Source organism: Medicago sativa, chromosome 1, assembly GCF_051527215.1.
Source record: "Medicago sativa cultivar Bolivia chromosome 1, Bolivia_mono, whole genome shotgun sequence".
Taxonomy (NCBI): domain Eukaryota; kingdom Viridiplantae; phylum Streptophyta; class Magnoliopsida; order Fabales; family Fabaceae; genus Medicago; species Medicago sativa.
The window spans coordinates 76,170,376-76,188,632 of NC_140749.1; the positions used below are offsets into that span (position 1 = coordinate 76,170,376).

At 33.2% G+C, this 18,257-nt stretch overlaps 2 protein-coding genes, 3 non-coding genes and 1 pseudogene across 5 annotated transcripts; 5 read left to right on the top strand and 1 right to left on the bottom strand.

Annotated features, from left to right (window-relative positions):
• Window positions 1-195: 195 nt before the first annotated feature.
• Window positions 196-318, top strand: LOC146957518 (small nucleolar RNA SNORD14). Its single transcript, XR_015025068.1, has one exon. It is a non-coding gene; the product is annotated as a small nucleolar RNA SNORD14 (small nucleolar RNA).
• A 134-nt stretch (window positions 319-452) lies between these two features.
• On the top strand, window positions 453-575 carry LOC146957519 (small nucleolar RNA SNORD14). Its single transcript, XR_015025079.1, has one exon. It is a non-coding gene; the product is annotated as a small nucleolar RNA SNORD14 (small nucleolar RNA).
• Window positions 576-804: 229 nt separating this feature from the next.
• Window positions 805-927, top strand: LOC146957520 (small nucleolar RNA SNORD14). Its single transcript, XR_015025089.1, has one exon. It is a non-coding gene; the product is annotated as a small nucleolar RNA SNORD14 (small nucleolar RNA).
• A 4,060-nt stretch (window positions 928-4,987) lies between these two features.
• CLPP5 (nuclear encoded CLP protease 5) lies at window positions 4,988-9,666 on the top strand. Its single transcript, XM_085736918.1, has 9 exons — window positions 4,988-5,183; window positions 5,838-5,957; window positions 6,035-6,149; window positions 6,241-6,333; window positions 6,487-6,532; window positions 6,664-6,736; window positions 8,578-8,612; window positions 8,733-8,821; window positions 9,231-9,666. The coding sequence occupies exons 1-9, from the start codon at window positions 5,056-5,058 to the stop codon at window positions 9,453-9,455; spliced, it is 924 nt and encodes a 307-aa protein (XP_085593044.1). The 5' UTR covers window positions 4,988-5,055; the 3' UTR covers window positions 9,456-9,666.
• Window positions 9,667-12,158: 2,492 nt separating this feature from the next.
• Window positions 12,159-13,401, top strand: LOC146957522 (uncharacterized; annotated as a pseudogene).
• A 1,013-nt stretch (window positions 13,402-14,414) lies between these two features.
• LOC146957523 (GRAS family protein RAD1-like) lies at window positions 14,415-17,001 on the bottom strand. The gene is made up of 2 exons (XM_085750655.1): window positions 16,020-17,001; window positions 14,415-14,896 (listed from the first exon to the last, which is right to left on the bottom strand). Exons 1-2 carry the CDS (start codon window positions 16,999-17,001, stop codon window positions 14,415-14,417), a joined length of 1,464 nt encoding a protein of 487 aa, XP_085606781.1.
• Between the last annotated feature and the right edge of the window lie 1,256 nt (window positions 17,002-18,257).

Sequence of the window (18,257 nt, forward strand, 5' to 3'; positions counted from 1 at the left end):
TTTTATTTGATAAGTATAAATTTTTGTTGATTTTCCATTCTTATTTTTGAACTTTTTATAACTTGCTTGCCAGTGTTGATTGAAAATCTTATTAATCAAGGAGAAAAATGTATTTATTTACTTATTTTACTTATGACGTAGTGCATGATTTTTATGCCAATTTTTGGATCATTTTCATGATGGTCATATGAATATTGTCTATGATGATATCTTGAAGGCTTGTTTCTCAAAACATTCGCAGTGGCCGCCTAAGAGCTTTCGCCTTCGCCAGGCTTGAGAGCTAGTGCTGTTTTTATCCTTCCTTGGATGTCTGAGACAATGTCTATTTGAATATCTTATGTTCGTTTTACACTGATTTGTCTTGTCTCTCTTGATTAGAGAAATTGTTTATTAGTTAGAACAGTTGTGTTTTTCTTTTCGTCAATTGATGTTTTGTTTATTTGATTAAAAATGACCAATGATGATAAATCTAAGGCTTGTTTCTCAAAACATTCGCAGTGGCTGCCTAAGAACTTTCGCCTTTCGCCGGGCTTGAGAGTTAATGCTGCTATTTCCTTCCTTGGATGTCTGAGGTCAAATTATTCTCTTGTAATTTTGTTGATGTGCCTTATGTGTTTTCTATTGAATGAGTCAATGAGTTAATCTAATTGTTGTTTTGATTGATATAGAAGATTTGATGTCATTGATTTGATTCCCTTTTGATTGCATAAACAATTTGTGATTCACAGTTATGATTAACTTTGATGACATGTGTTTTAAGTCTATAACTCAATGTAAAACAACCTCTCATGTTCGATTTCAATTAACCAATGATGAAAAATCTAAGGCTTGTTTCTCAAAACATTCGCAGTGGCCGCCTAATAGCTTTCGCCTTCGCCAGGCTTGAGAGCTAATGCAGTTTCATTTCTTCCTTGGATGTCTGAGGTTAATTTCTATTTGATTTTGGGTTGATTTGCAAGTCTGGTGATGTGTTCTAATTATCTAATTAGCATGTATTGCTACGAAAGTGATGGATTATATTTTCTTTTTGGTGAATTGGATCCAAATATGATCTTTGATAGAACACTATGGCGTTATTTGATCCATGTAGCCGACCCCACTTAATGGGATAAGGCTTGGTTGTTGTTGTTGTTGTTGTAATAGATGCATTGCATGTTTTATTCTTGATTTATTCTTGCAGTTTCAGGGAGGAGACATCCATCAATATTGGAAGTTGAAGAATATTTGATTTCCTTGGCTTGCAGCAATGGCTTGTGACACCATTTTCTCAACAACTAACTTGCATGCTTGTAACTAATTTGACGGTCAAACAGATTTTTATTCTAATTTAAACTTAATCAAGATGAACAAGAGAAAATGAAAATCCAATACGTGCATGTCCTTGGAACAGCCCCAAATGAACGAGGGCGAGAAGAGAAGAGATAATCACAATCTTTTCCAACAGCTTCATAAGTCATGACATTAAGCCATTAAGGAGAAGATGATTTGGAATATGAAATGAAGACATGTAAACGTTTGTTTCGTTTTGTATCTTTATGAAGACATCTTATATAGGCGGAACACTCATAAGAAAACTCATAAAAACACCATACAGACACCATTTATAAGAGGGATACCACTAACACCAATAAAAAACTAACACGTCAAAACCAAATTCAACACCCAAATCATAGCTAACTCTCCAACCTTCCTCGTGAATGACCACAAAAACAAAAGCCAATCACATGCTCACCAAGCCCCTCCAAAAGCAATCCAACCGATCAAAACCCCCGGAAACAGAACCTCATATTCTCATAACCACAACACCACTCGAACCCCATTCCTTTGGAGAAGACAACATAACAGACCCAAAAACTTGAGATTATAACCACATTTGTTTGTCGTCTATTAAACTCCACCCAAGAGTTTCTATAATGAGAAGCAAATAAGTTTCTTGAGGTTGAGATAATATTGCTAAGCTTTGTAGCAACTACATACCTTATTGTGGAAGACATTTGTTGTCGTTTTCGAACATAACACAACGTTATCAAACTGCAAATCACTTGGCATTTCCAAAACATGAAATAATCTTAGTGTTTCACCGACATCCACATGATATAAAGGAGTAAAGCATGGAGTTCTTGTCAATACAAAAGCCCCATCTTCGTAACGGAAACCCATGTCGATGCATGTTCTATTCAATTGACCTGAGAAAGAGGAATAATGTTACATTTGAGACGTCCACACTGAGGGCGTTGCCATCAATAAGAAGTTAGGGAAGAGGTTGGAGCACCATCATGAGTGTTTGCATCTGTTAATGTAGATGACTTTTCCACGGAAGTCGTCGTGGTCGTTCCAATACGAAGAATGGTAGCGCGAGGCTGATTTTGACGAGTAGAGTTAGTGGTTGTGTTTGCAAATGTCCACTCCTCCAACAAATGATAAGTTATATCAACTACTTGAGGAACTGTCTCTGTAACATCATTCCATGCTTTTGAGGTTGTGATGCTTCCATAGTCTCCAAAACAAACTACCTGGCAGCCAACTCCGGTGTGAAACGTTGTAACAACAAAAAGATCACTTTTGTTGTCGAACTAGTGTAAGTGACAACATGCTCAATGTCGTTCCACAGGCCAGCAATCCAAACTTGCATTGCAAATGGGAAAGTAAAAAACATGTGGTCCAAATCCTCGTGAGAAGAAACACAACTAACACACTCTGTAGGGTATTAAACACCTTTATCCTGTAAACAAATTCGCGTAGGCCACCAACCTTAACACATTTGTCAGACTATACGAGCTCGCGTGGACTAGCCCCATAGTAGTCGTAAGGCAGCTCCAATTCTGAAGAAGCCGTGAGCAATCATTGTCACAATTATGAACAATAGCATGATGCAAGCTTTATGTGAAGAATTCAAAATTGAGCATCACAACTCTTCTCCTTATAGACCTCAGATGAATGGTGCAGTTGAGGCCGCTAACAAGAACATCAAGAAGATTGTTCAGAAGATGGTCACTACTTACAAAGACTGGCATGAAATGCTACCTTTTGCCTTGCATGGTTACCGTACTACGGTGCGCAGTTCAACCGGGGCAACTCCTTTCTCTCTTGTGTATGGCATGGAAACAGTTCTCCCTCTGGAAGTGGAGATTCCATCTCTTCGAGTGATCATGGAAGCAAAATTAACTGAGGCTGAATGGTGTCAAAGTCGGTATGACCAGTTGAATTTGATTGAAAAGAAACGTATGGATGCTATGACTCATGGACAGTTGTATCAAGTACGAATGAAGAATGCTTTTGACAAGAAAGTCCGACCTCGAGAATTCAAGGAAGGCGAACTTGTATTGAAAAGAAGAATAAGTCAGCAACCCGACCCAAGGGGCAAGTGGACACCTAACTATGAAGGTCCTTATGTTGTCAAGAAGGCTTTCTAAACTTGCCTAATACTTCCGTTTGATTCGATAACTCAGTTTTGAGCGTTAATTCTGATATTTGCTAATAAAATGAACTATGAGTTTATAAAGATATTATAAAAAGAAAAAAAAAACTCTCCCTATAAAATTTCCACTACCAAAATTATCCAAAAAGTGTATAATTGATACACGAGACCCAATTTAAACACTAATCTAATTTTTCACACTCAAACATATTAGTAAATAAAATCTATGATTATTTTTATTTATTAACTTTTTTCATATCATCAATACTCAGTGTCGAAAAATATTATAATATACTATGATTAATCATACTTCAATTTTTTCTGTTTTTTTTTTTAAATGTATCACTAAAAAACCCGTTGGATTGTACAATTGTAACACGGGACCCATTTTAGTAACTACAACAATTGATCAGTTTTAATTAGTATTTTTTTAATATCTCTATTTAAACACCGCGACTGCCTAAGTTTCTCATCTTTCTAATATTTTTCACACTCAAACGTATTAGTAAATAAAATCTATGATTATTTTTATTTATTAGCTTTTTTCATATCATCAATACTAAAACAAACAAAAAAATTATAATATACTATGATTAATCATACTTCAATTTTTTCCGTTGTTTTTAAATGTATCAATAAAAAACCCGTTGGAGTGTACAATTGTAACACGAGACCCATTTTAGTAACTATAACGAGTTATCAGTTTTAATTAGTATTTTTAATCTTTCAAAAAAATAGTATTTTTTTAATATCTCTATTTAAACACCGCGACTGCCTAAGTTTATTAATATATTAATAAAGTATATGTGGGTGTATGAACTATATATTAATAAAAATATATATGAGTATATGTTTGTTTTAAGGGAATATATTAGTATATTCTTATTTATGAAATCTAATATATTGATAAAATATATATGAGTGTATGAACTATATATTAACAAAAATATATCTCACTGTATTTTTTTTTATGGGAATATGTTAGTGTATTTTTTTTATGGGAATATGTTAGTATATGTTTATTTATGAAATATATTTTACGATAACAATATTATATAATACATTAATTATGATTTTTCACGGGATGCATATTAGTATTTTTCACACTAAAACATATTAGTAAATAAAATCTATGATTATTTTTATTTATTATCTTTTTTAATATCGTCAATACTAAAATTTAATATATATTTGTTCATATTAAAATTTAATTATTTTGTCATTTTTTATTTCTACCGGTCAATATATACATTATTATGCTTTAAATACTTTATATATTTTTACTATAGACAAAAAAAAAAATCATTATGCCAAGCGCAACCGATACGTGACACGCGGCGGAGCCGCGGCCATACAGCGCGGCGAAGCCGTGCTACCCGTGCTGTAGCACGGGTATCTCGACTAGTTTGTGTGTGAAAATGAAACAAGTATTTCAATTTTGTTCATTTTGAAGGATTATTATATCGAAAAAGACCTCAAAGATATTCCTAAAATGAAATTTGTTGTTTTGTAATAGTTTCCTTTGAACAAGTTTCGTATTAACACTCCACTCACTCTCCTACAAACAATATTGTAGATTTGGGATTATTACAGATAACTTCTTCTTCTTCTTCTTCTTCTTCTTCCAACAAACAACAATGTCTCATTCTTCTCTTCTCACCCCCTCTTCCTCTCTTACACTCAACTCTCCTCTTCTTTCCCCCACCACCGGTTCTTCTTCTCACTCTCACAATCTTTCTCTTCCTTCGAACTCTTTGCTCTCCGGGTATGTATATTTTTCTTTCCTTGTCTTTTCTTCAATTTCAATTTTTTATAACAACCCTTGAACTTATTCCTAACCTTTTCTTTTAACTCAATTTTAATTCCTGGTAAAGTTCTTATTTTTATTTCATATCTATAATTTCGAGATTTTTTTTTCCTTCCAATTTGTGGGTATTGAGTTTTTGTTGTTTGTTTACTTGTTTCTTTGTTTTGGGTTATCAGGTTCATACAAAATTGCCCCTTTTTAAATTTTGCTAGTAGGGTTTGGGTGAAATTGAATTTTTTTGAAATTCATTCTTGTGTTGTATTGTATCAAACTGAAAAATGATGCAAATATTATGATAAATTTGAACTGGCTTATTCTTGAGACAAATGAATAATCTGGGTTGGTGTAAAAGTCTTTCAATTTTTATTAGTTTAAGCTCAAATTAACCAAGTGATTAATTAGCTCTAGTTAGGACAAATCTTTTATGAGAATTTGAGTTCAAATCGTGGTTAAAACAATTATTTGCCAGACTTTACTTACTTTCTGGTTGAACTCCAAATTACCGAGGTTTCCTCCCTCGGGGCCTGAAGGACCCCCTTCCCGTAGAATATTCTATGCTATTTTTTATATTTTACTTCTACTAAGGGAATAAAACCATGCTGTGATTTGCAGGAAATTGAGGAAATCTGTAGAATTTAGAAAGATTACCCGAAAATCTGCCGTGAAAGCTGTGTATGGTGATCAATTTTGGGGACCCGAGAGGAGTTCACGTCAGGGTATTTGGTCCATAAGGTAGATTTTTGCTTGTTAATTTGTTTAATCTGTTAACTTTAGTCTTATTTATTGACTTGATATATGTGTTCTTCTAGGGAGGATTTGGGAGTTCCGTCTTCGCCTTATTTTCCTACCTATGCACAAGGACAAGGGCCTCCCCCAATGGTGCAGGAGCGTTTCCAGAGTGTTATAAGTCAACTTTTCCAATATGTAAGGATTTTTTACTCTTGGCGTTGCTTAATGTTGAGTGTTTAGTTTATGTTTAGTCCTTCGATTATTGATAATCTATTTTGTTATTTAGAGAATAATCCGTTGTGGTGGAGCAGTTGACGATGATATGGCAAATATCATAGTTTCTCAGCTCCTTTATCTTGATGCTGTTGATCCAAACAAGGTTTGTCCGTCGTTTTTTAGTTGATCAAAGCTCGTGGTTATGTATACCTTTATCTATATAAAGTGATCCTTTGCATTTCTAGAGATGTCATCAAACACATGCATTTTGATATGGCTATGATTTTGAGTTTATCTTATCTACTATGTTGAACAGGATATTGTCATGTATGTAAATTCTCCCGGAGGATCAGTTACAGCTGGTAATAATTTTCTTATGCAACTATCTTGCACTTGTTTGTATATTTATTTTAATTACATGTAGTCTAAACATAGGCTAAGAAAATATCATTTCATTCAAAAAGTAATACACTTTCTTTGTTTTTGTTCTTAGGTATGGCAATATTTGATACAATGAGGCATATCAGACCTGATGTGTCCACTGTCTGTGTTGGATTGGCGGCTAGGTAATATTTCATTCTTCTTGTGGGTAATAATACATAATTGCTGATAAGTTACCACTCACTATCAGTAAAAGGGTAAAAGTCTATCCTAAATTTCATGTACACACAAAAAACTTATTCACTTTTTTGTTTTGCTGAGTTCTAGGAGAATTTAAGAAGATGAATTAAAACCCTCACTTGCACACTGCCTATTAAGCCTATCTTTTTTTAGATAATTATTTCTTATCTATTTGTGTTTATTTATTTAGTGTGATTGATCGCCCTCATACACACCCCTTTTGTCATTTTCTATGTTTCCTGTCGCTAGTATTCTATGAAACCCCGACATAGATAGGGGGATACAGGACATTGACACAGACACATCGATATGAACAAAATTTAAAATATAGGATACCAGGATTTGTTGAGACTTGAGATCATGAGAGGAGTAAGTCTCAACCAATCACGTGTGGTTATATGATTATATATCTTTTGGCATGATTATGTCATGCACATGCTGAATACATACCACGTGTGAGGGCAAGGGGGAAAGAAAAATATTCCAAATGAAGTGTTATTGCTAGAGACATTTAACATTTTTTTATAAGTGTTCTTATTTTCAAGTGTTAAACCATAATTGTCAGCTAAGGGTCCGTTTCATATGTAAGGTCCACCATTTGCATTAGTCACTCAGAGTGCACTATATTTAGGCTATCTGGAGTTTTGGACTAAATGGCTGTCTCATATTTTCTTTACTTATTTACAAAAATTATATATTTACCCTTAACCAAGAACTTTTGAACAAAAAGCTTAAGAGCTTCTTAGGCTACACCTTTGTTAAATATGCTGAACACAAGCGCTATGAGAGGTCCGCCATTCGCAGCTAGAAACCCAGAGTGCACTCTATTTCCAATATATGTCATACGTGTTTATGTTCTGGATTTGTGGTCTACCGTTAACCTAGTTCTTCTCAGTGGTTAAGACTTAAGACAGTCTATTTTAAGTGATACCATTAATATAAAACCTTAATTACTCTGTTGGTTTCCTTTTAATTTAGTGCTTGAAAATTCCAGTTCTCCTATTTTTTGCTTGATTTTAGTCCTCTTATTTTTAAAACAAATGTGGTTCATTAAACCAAGTGTTGTCCAACTAGTTAATTCAGCTTCTCAGTCTACGCTGATCTAATAGTTTACGGAAGTTGTGCTAACATGGCATCCGATGCATGGAGCTGTGTACCCTCTTGGTTAAGTATTTTCATCGACATCAATTGAGTTTAGTTGCATAACCAAAACATCTCTGAGCTTTGGGTTATGTACCTTCTCAATTGAGAGCTGAGTTCGACATTTCTCCGGAGCAGGGAGATGGTACTATTTAAGTTCCTTTACCTTTCTGACCAAGTATGGAGTTAGACAATTCAAGTTCATTCCCTCTTTAAATGGTGGTTGGAAGGATGAGTAGCCTCCCGACCAATCATAGCTTATTGTCTGAGTATAGCAAAACCCCCCAATGCAGATAATTTTCCATCATGTCCAACTTAACTCTTAACACATCCATCAGATATTGGACCTCAAATTAACAGATTGACTAAGCTTGTTCAATTTTAAGAATAAGCGGACTGAGACTGAGAACAAAAAACTAGAGAGACCAAAATAGCACTTCAGCTATATTTGAGGGATCAAAGTTGCAATTAAATGTAAGTTTGATACATATTTGTATCTTGACACGTCACTGGAAATGTCCAATATTTGAGTAATTTCACACTGAAAACTAATTGATAGGTGATTGTATGCTTGTAACTTTTTATTTTTTAATTTGTTGAAGAAATTTTAATTCCTGTACTTACATATTGATCTGTTCATGAGCAGTATGGGAGCTTTTCTGCTTAGTGCCGGAACCAAAGGTAATGACTCCTTTAACTTGCAATGACTGTATCCATTTTTCTTCTTTTTTAGGTCCACTTTTGCAAAAGGGAAAAATGACTATGTCTAACTTTATATTCCCGACTCTGTCATTTTTGAAGGAAAACGTTTCAGCTTGCCAAACTCAAGGATAATGATTCATCAACCGCTTGGTGGTTTTCAAGGAGGGCAAACTGACATAGATATTCAGGTATATATAGGCCCTGTTTTCTTCCCCCCCTCATTTGATGGCACAAACCTCTTGTTTCTTTTGATAAAATCATATATCTTTTTCATAGAAAATTAAAGGCTATCACAGGTAGCACTTGAAGTCCAATGAGTTATCCCTAAACCATGATAATATTAAACTCCCCACAATATTGTTCCATACTCTTACATTCCTATTTTTCCTTTCCTATACCTGTTCTATTTTTATTCCATTCCATGTCATACTTTTGGCTTTAGTTGGTTTTTGGATTGGATTTGATTAGTTGATTTTGAACACCTATACAATAAGGGATATCATCCATGTGCCAAGGAAGACATGATTGGTTAGGTTGTACAATTAATTTTTTGCATAAGCATCATAAATTCACAATTATGATTCATAATCCTCTCAGGCAAATGAAATGCTGCATCACAAGGCAAACCTGAATGGGTATCTGTCCTATCAAACTGGGCAAAGTTTAGAGAAAATTAACCAGGATACAGACCGTGATTTTTTCATGAGTGCAAAAGAAGCCAAAGAATATGGACTCATCGATGGTGTCATCATGAATCCTCTCAAAGCTCTTCAGCCTTTGGCAGCTGCAGAAGAGGGTAAAGATCGGGCTATTATTTCCTAATTTCGTAGGTATGAAAAACAAGGATGTTGTTTTTGGTTGGTTGCTTAGTATAGCTGAATTTTTCACAGATGTTGTTGATATCTGTATAACGATGTACCGAGAAATGAGGCCAAAATGATACTTAGTGATGTTGTATTGCCTCAGAGTTTATCCTGTTAAAATTCAAAAAAGCTTCCTTAACGTGGATCCTGGATTTGCGTTTTTCCTTCAAGCATTGTATTCAATACTGTGATAACTGATGATATGGTCTCATATGTTACCTCCCTTAGACATGTGATTCACTTCATATTCGACTGATGCCATACCAAATTGTGATAGACCAAAAATATAAAGGAATGACTGGGTGGTTCAGCAGAAATAAAAGAAATGTCATTTCTTAGTTTTGATAGTTGGGGTTGAAGATTCTTTCATACATTTCTTTTGTAATTTTTAATAAAAAAATTTCTGGTATTTATATATATAAAGCGATAGACATTAAATCATAAAAAATTATATTATGTTTTACATAAAAGTATATATTCAATTCATAAATTTTAGTAAAAAAATTACTTTTTTTATAGAATTTAATTTGTACCTTTTTTTTTTTGAAAGGAGAATTGATTTTGTACCTATAGTAAAATAATTTTACACATTTAAATCTTACCACTTAGATGTATGTGTATGTATTTGAGAAAATAATATAATCACATATCTATATGGTGATATCTGATTAGATGTCTATGTACAATTTACATTGGTTAGTACATCAGAAATTTTTTAGGTAACAAGTATATTTTGGATATCTACTTAAAAAAAAAAAAAAAAAGTATATTTTGGATATCAATTTTTTTTAGTTTGAACACAATTTGATCAATTTCAAATTACAAGAACTTACTACATTTGCTTTTTTCTCACTACCAAAGTCATTCCAAGTCTAAATTAATCATTGGTAGTTAATATTTAAGTATCACCTACTTCAGACAGTCACTCATCATCGTCAACTATCATCCGTTACAATTGCATCCATGAAAAAAATTAGGTAAGAGGAAGATTATTTGGATGCTTGATTATAAATCCACTTCTGAGTTAGTTTATTTAGCACCATGGGGATGTTAACATTGACAAGCATAGCTTAACATTTTTCTTTTGATTTTATATAGGTTACTTTCACTTGATGTAACCTTATTTAAGACGTGTCAAACATTAAATATAGGCACATCTCTCATTAGAAATACATATCTTGTTTGTCATATTATAGGTCCTGTTTCGTCAAACTCTATCTCTGTTGGTGATTTTTTTTTCTTTGTCAAGTAGTTCAATGAATTTAAATTCATATTTTAAGGCGGTTAAGTGAGAATCTGTTGTTCGAACTCTAACTCTTGCATACTACAATGTTGCTATCAATTGAGCTATGCTCCTGAAGACTTGGTGAAACCTCTTTTTGCCTCCAATTTATTTTGTACCGAACGGCCTGAAATATAAGTGTAGATCCTTCCTTCTTCTAACTAAACATCTAAATGAAAATCTTCCTAATCCAATTAGATTTAGGCATTAAGCTACTTCAACCGCAACTATATCTATTTATTTTATTTTTTTTATAATAACAGCTATATCTAATTTAAGCCAAAGGAAAAGGCTAGAATTTGATAATTCGTAATTATGTTAGGTAGCTTACGGCGTAAAGTACAATTCATACGACGACGTTCATATTTTTCATATACATAACAAAAGCCAAGATAACGATACCAAACATACTAGCAACAAAGGCAATATTAACAATTTGTTTTATAGCAGTATATTAAAAAGGATACATTTTGTCATGGAAAATGTACATTTTCAGCTCCGGTTGTATATGAAAAGTAAGATTATAAGCTATCACCATACAAATTACTCTTAGAAAAATACTCTATACAAATCACTGTATTAGTAAAAGTACTCTATTATAACTATATAGTTATACCAGTTAAAATCAATAACTATTTAGCGACAAAAAACATGCGCAATATGCCAAAATGATTATTATATGGCAATACAAACTGCGAGATCCGTTCAACTCAACTTTTGGGTAAGAGAAAGAAACATCTAAATTATTTGGATGAATAAGTAATCTCTCAATTCGTTAGTTGTTAAATTAATATTTATTTCTTCCTCCAAGTTTAAAACCAGAATCTAAAACTCTTCTTCATGATATTTAATTGTTTATGAGACTGAAAAAATTGTTTACAATACTTAAGATTAATTGATAGCTATCTAAATCACAAACGCTAACAGAAATTTTTACATATCATTCATCAAAGAGACCTGCGTACTAATAACATAAAGAACTCGTGCCTTTTATATACGATGCGTTATCTAATTTGTGATTAAAGAACACAACTCAGTTTCTAATGCAGACAAAATAAATTCAATGGTGTTTCGTCAACGAAGAGGGAGTCAGGGAACAGCCAAAGAGGTTTCCTCAAAATTTCAAACTGTTTCCACTCTCATCAATTAAATTTGTACCCAATTAAACACCCTCATTATTCAAACCATGCCAATATTCTTTTTTGGTACCAAACCAATGTGACAATGATAAAACTAACACAAATTGGTGGAGATTGAGCTAAATTAAATATTATTATAGATATAAAGAATCAACACCATGTCCTATAAAATGTCAACTAAGTAAACAATGGACGTGGTAACCACTTCTTAAATTTCATTTCATAAAAAATAGTTGTCAAGTCAAGTCACATACATAAAGAGACACCTTTACTTAATCTTGAACTTCCCTTAGCTTGTAAATAAAGAAGAACAACGTGTTTCTTCAATTCAACATTAATTGGTTTCATTCTACACAAAATGGATTGGCAGAAAAAATCCAAAGATTTCTTCTTCAACTATATTGCTATCTACACCCCTGCAAGGATCTTCCACCTCCTCACCATCACTATCCTCACCCTTCTCCTCCCTCTATCTTTTCTTCTCTTAGCTAGTCTCTCTGGTGCCAAATTCTACCTTCAAATCCATTCACAACAACCCTTACCTTATCTTTTCTCTTTTGCTATTCACACCTCCCCATGTATTCTCTATGTTCTTGTTTCCATTGTAAGTGTAGCTACTTTGATCAATGGTTTGATGGGAAAAATCAACCTTATGAATGATTCATCCAATTCTATTCTTCTCCAAACTCGTCTTTACATGTCATGGAAATGGATTCTTCTTTTCACTTTTCAAATATGTGTTGGTTTAGGAATTGAAGCAAGCATTGCAGCTGGAGTTTTCGACTCCGACAACGATGTTTTTGACGATGGTTCTAGTAGTTTTGGTGTTGAGAGAAGCTTCATAAGCAGAATGATATTTCTGTTGGGACTACATGAAACAACACAAATTTGGTCAAGAGTTGTTGTGAGACCAGTGGTGGATGACACTATATTTGGTGTTGGAAAAAGAGAGAGATTATGGATTGAGAAAGTGGTTGTGGCAGGTAGTTTAGGAACATTGTGGTGGTGGAAGTTGAGAATTTAGGTGTTATGGCTGAAACAAAGAAAGATGAAATGATGGAGGTGGGAATAGAAGAATTTGTTGGATGGTGGTTATATTATCTAATTGTCACAATTGGTATGGTGAGGATTGTTAAAGGTCTTATGTGGGTGTTCATGATTTCTCTATGTAGAAGAAGGGTAACACAGATTAATGAGGTGGAATTGGAACTGAGTCAGAATGATGACAAGGTGTAAATTTGACCAGTTTTGGTTTTGGAGAAGAAAAAAAAGAACTTTTTTTTTCTTTACTTGTTTCTTACTCTATCTGTTTTTTTGTCATTTTATTCTATGGTTAGGGATATTGCAATATTGTATACATTGGCAAAATTGTGATAAACCCGTGGCCAATATTGTATTGATAATGTATTATTGATCAACTTGTTGATAATCACTTCTTTAATAATGCTTATTGATCTTCTTTTTGATTTCAAGGAAAGACAAAATGGGATTGTTGATACTTTTGCTTTTTTTTTTTTTTTTTAATAATGTTACTAATATCAATAAAGAGGTTGCATTGCATGGTTTGTTTTTCTAATTGCAACACAATTACAACTGAAAATATAATATCCGTTTCATTTAACCACAATTTAAAATTTTGAGTATAAATGACTAGTTTGATTAGAATCTAAACTAACAGAATGATATTTATTTAGTGTTTAATGAATCTCGATTCCATGATTTTTTTTAAGAGTATGAATTGAAACTGGTATTTTGGAGTTTACAACACTCACAAATTGTGCATATGCACCTGCCGTACACTTTGTGGTATCTTTAACTAAAAGAAATTGAAGAGAAAGTCTTCTATGATCGCAACCTCAAATAAAAAGATTTTGACACTCACATAAAATAAAAAAAATTAAAAGAGAATAAAATTAAATGATATTAATTGATGTGACTAAATTATTTATGTTTTAATTTTTACATTTTATGTGAGTGTGCCTAAATATTTTTTATTTAGGGTTATGACCATAATAGAGTTTCTCGAAAGTGAGTATAAAGAAAATAATCTTAAAAGAAAATAATTTGCGAGTTCAATCCCAGAGAGGAAAAGAAAGTGAGTACAAAGGAGAAAACTAAAAGTTCAATCCTAACTTTGATGAGATGGATTGGGCGTTTAATTAATTTAATCAATAAAAACATGTAAGTATAAATTAATCAAGAGTTATCAACATGGTATGACACAAGTGATAGATATTTGAGTCCTTTAATTATTTGGGGGAGGGATTCGATCCATGCGTATGGATTTGGCAGAATGAATATGTCATTCTAAGTTTCGACACTTTAGAGTTTCAACAAAATCATAATGTCATAGTAATTTCGCATTCTAGCCGTCAACTTAAACCTGCATTTTCCCTAATATTCATGAAACATGGATCAAACAGCCCATTTTGGGGAATTTTAAAGGAATATATACATTGCAATTGAGTGTTTATCATTTCTTTTACATATATTTATCTCAAAGAAACTTCCAAGCTGAGACTGAATGAATTGGAGTCCCCTTCCATCCAATTATTAAACACTTACCATTTTTGTCTATAGTACAAAACTTCCCACAGTCAAACTTTTTAGTAACTAAATTAGCTTGATAAATTGAAGACTCACTGAATCCAGTTTCTACCATTCTATACCTTGCAAAGAACCTTCTCCAAACATCAATCTTCACATTCCTAACCTTCCTTTCTTCATCTTCCAAACCAACAATGTTTCTTATCCCTTCAGATAATATTGCTTCCATTATCACTCTACACTCATAATCCTCTTTTATACAAGTATCAACACAGTCAAAAAATGCTGAGTAAAAGAACAATGCTTCAACAAACCTATTCGCAAACAAGGGTGAATTATGGTTTGCTTCAAGTTCAAGTACTATCATAATAAACGGTTTCATTTTTCTTATCACCTTCATCAAATTCTCCAAGCCATCAGAATTTGATACCAAGGTTCTAAATAACGGTCGCGGTCGCGATCGCGGTCGCGTTAAGGTTGTCGCGATTTCGGCCGTAACGGACGCTGCGATACAAATAACGGTCTTCGCGGTGTGAATTAATCAAAACGTTTCACAAAACGTATTAAAACTATTTATATTATCATATAATGTATAATAACTTAGATGAACCATATTAAAAATACTCTAATCTACCTCCTCTATCATTTTATTTTTCTTTTAATCGTCAACAACATATACAAATCAAAGTTCAAAGTTCTAGCATCAAAGTCCCAATTTTTTTACTTTAATCAAAATGTTTTTTTTTATATCAAACTATTATAGACAAAAAAATAAATAATATTCCTATATTATACTACTAAAATTTAAACATCACTCAAGTTTAAGAGATAATTTAATATTTAAAATTATAAAAATAAGTATATAAAAGATACTTAATAATAATTATATAAATTATTAGATTCTTATTAGCTCTTTAAAAATTAAAAAACTATGCATAAACTTTTTTTCTTTTTTGGTATGAAGCATAAGTAAGACACGGAACTCATGAAATGCAACACACATAACAATAGCCCAAGCCCATATAATTAAAACTTATTATACCGGGTCAAATATACCCAAGTCCAAATCTTTCATATTTCATATTCATAATACATAACCCTAATCCCATATTGTTGTGCGGCTGCCTCTCTCTCATTCACTATGCCTGCACTGCTGTGTCTTCCATTCTAACTTTTGTCAGCAAAAGATCAAAGAATAAACAAGAAATAACAATGTTTCTTCTTTCAATTTTTGTATCTCTGCTATATTATGTATCTCTGCTATATTAGAAGGAAGAACATGAAATCTAGTATCTTTCTTCCTTCGACGCACGCCGATTTCTTTCCTTCTCTGTTCAAATTTCTGAATTTTTCAAGTCTGTATAACGGAGTTTCGCGGCCGTAACGGCGTTTCGCGCCCGTAACGGCGTTCCGTAACGGCCGTAACGGCGATTTTCATGTGATTTTTGTTCTGAACGTGAAAAGGACCAAAAACGGTCACGGTGGCTGCCGATACCGATTTGTAACGGCCGCAATCCCGGTACAGGTCCGTTTTTTGAAACCTTGTTTGATACCATAGTCCTAAGTGAACATGGAGAATAAATAGCAACAGCTTCATCATATTCAATTTCAAATTGATCTAACTTAATCTCCATAGCATCTTCAACAAAAACTATGTTATATAAAAAGGGTATGTTCAAGGATTCAGCAAAACTCATTAAACTTTTGCCAATTTCTTCTAACTTAGCCTTGTTAGAAAATCCAATAGCTGTGATCTTCAGAATTTCAACCGGCTTTTCCTTGCGGTCTACTAATGCTTGCATGAAACATGTACTCATCACTCCACATCCAATATTAAGATGAATCAAATGGATTTTTGTTTGTGATGCAACATGTTCCACTATAGCTTGTACACCAGCAAATTGCATTACTTGATTGAAAGGAATTTTTTGATGACATTTAACTACTATGTTAGTATCTAATTCCATTTTATCAATCAATTCCGTCTCCTTGTTTCTCTCATTTGATCTATCCAGTTTCATCTTTCCTCGTCCGGTTTCTCTGTTGATTCTCTCTTGAAGTGCTTGAGAGAAATGGAAAAGAAGTCTCTGAACTGTGCTTCCAATATTTCCACTTTCATTCATGAGATGAAAATGTGAAAGTAACATGTTTGCACGTTCAAATTGTTGACAACCTACTCTCTCAGCTGCTGCTAGAACAAACTGAGCTAGTTCAACTTGTTTATTTTCTTCGTCCGACAACAAGCTTCCAAGAACAGTTCCATAAGGAATGTAAAGATTATTATCATGCCACAGTGATGAGTTTTGGATATACTTCGTTCCTGCAAGTGTTATTATATCTTCAGTTGACAACTTTTGTGGACTTACACAAGTTTCAACATTGCTTTTGCTTTTTTGCTTATTGAACTTGCTTCCATAATTTTTCAATAGCTCAAGTGATGCTAAAGAAGATGGTGGTGGCATTTGCACCTGCTTAAGCCGTGGAATTGATATCATGGCTTGATTTTCTTGCTCTAGATCTTGTAGTAACTTCTCCATTGTTGTTATTGCTAAGAAACTGTGTTCTACGAGGAAGATTATATAGTCAAATTCTCTTGTATAACCGTCTTGGAATATATTGATATTGAAAGGTGTGAGAGAAAAAGAATGGTTCAGCATGTTTACGGTAAGGAATCTAACATTGGAGGAATCATGGGATGATATATAATTCGATGTTTTTCATAAAATGGAGCCGTAATTTCATAATTGGTTTGTCGTTGTTGAAACAAATGCGAGAGTCGAAACAAACCATGATGTCGTACATCGAATATTTTATCATATATAGGTGTTCTTAAGAAGTTCTGTCCAACGTGGCTAATTATGGCGTTGAATGAAAATGTTGGATGGAATGTTACGGATAAGACATTGGAACTCCAATTGTTCTAGATGACTAGGCGGGTGTGTGTGTGTGTGTTTTTTTAGTTTTACAAATCGTATATTTCATATTTTTGACAAAAAATCGTATATTTTATTTGTTTGCTTTCATATTTGAATTTGTATAAGCAATTATATAAGTGGTCGAATTCGCCAATAGGATGAAGTGGGTGTATTTTTCGCATCACAATCAATTGACGTTGGAATCAGCTGATGTAGAATCCACTAACAACTTATGCAAAACCGGATGATAGCTGAATCAGTTGTCGATTGACATAAGAGAATGGCTACCAAGTTTAGATAGGAATTGGATGTTGTTATTAAGTTTTATTATAGGGTCGTGATAATGTTTAATGAGTTTAAGAGGCAGCAACATTGATTTGACTAAGTCAAAAGGTTATATTACAATTTTCCTATATGTGGCATGATAAAGTAAATGGTTATGCGAAGAGAAAAGAAGATAAAATGACCTCAAAGTTGATTTGAATGACAATGCATGGTTAAACATTCACTCCCTTAAAGATAGGAAGGTGTAGAACATAGATAAATGAGAACCGAGCAATCAACCATACAAGTACAATTATGCCTTCAACTCGATCAGGCATATGAGCAAGATATTAGCTAACTAAGTCCAGAACGTGCATGAAGACTTACTGTCTTAATAATAAGGCGATGAAAGATGTGGATATCTGATATGGAAGTTTATAATTTAGTCGACAAGGTGGTTTTGGGCTGTAACTTAGCCTACAAGATAGTAACTTACACCCCTAAAATTTGCGAACAACCAAAAAATACTTTGATTTTGATTTTGAATGACATCGGATAACTTGTAAGGACAATTTTTTAATGGCAATAGATGATTTAATTAAGGTAGTGTATTG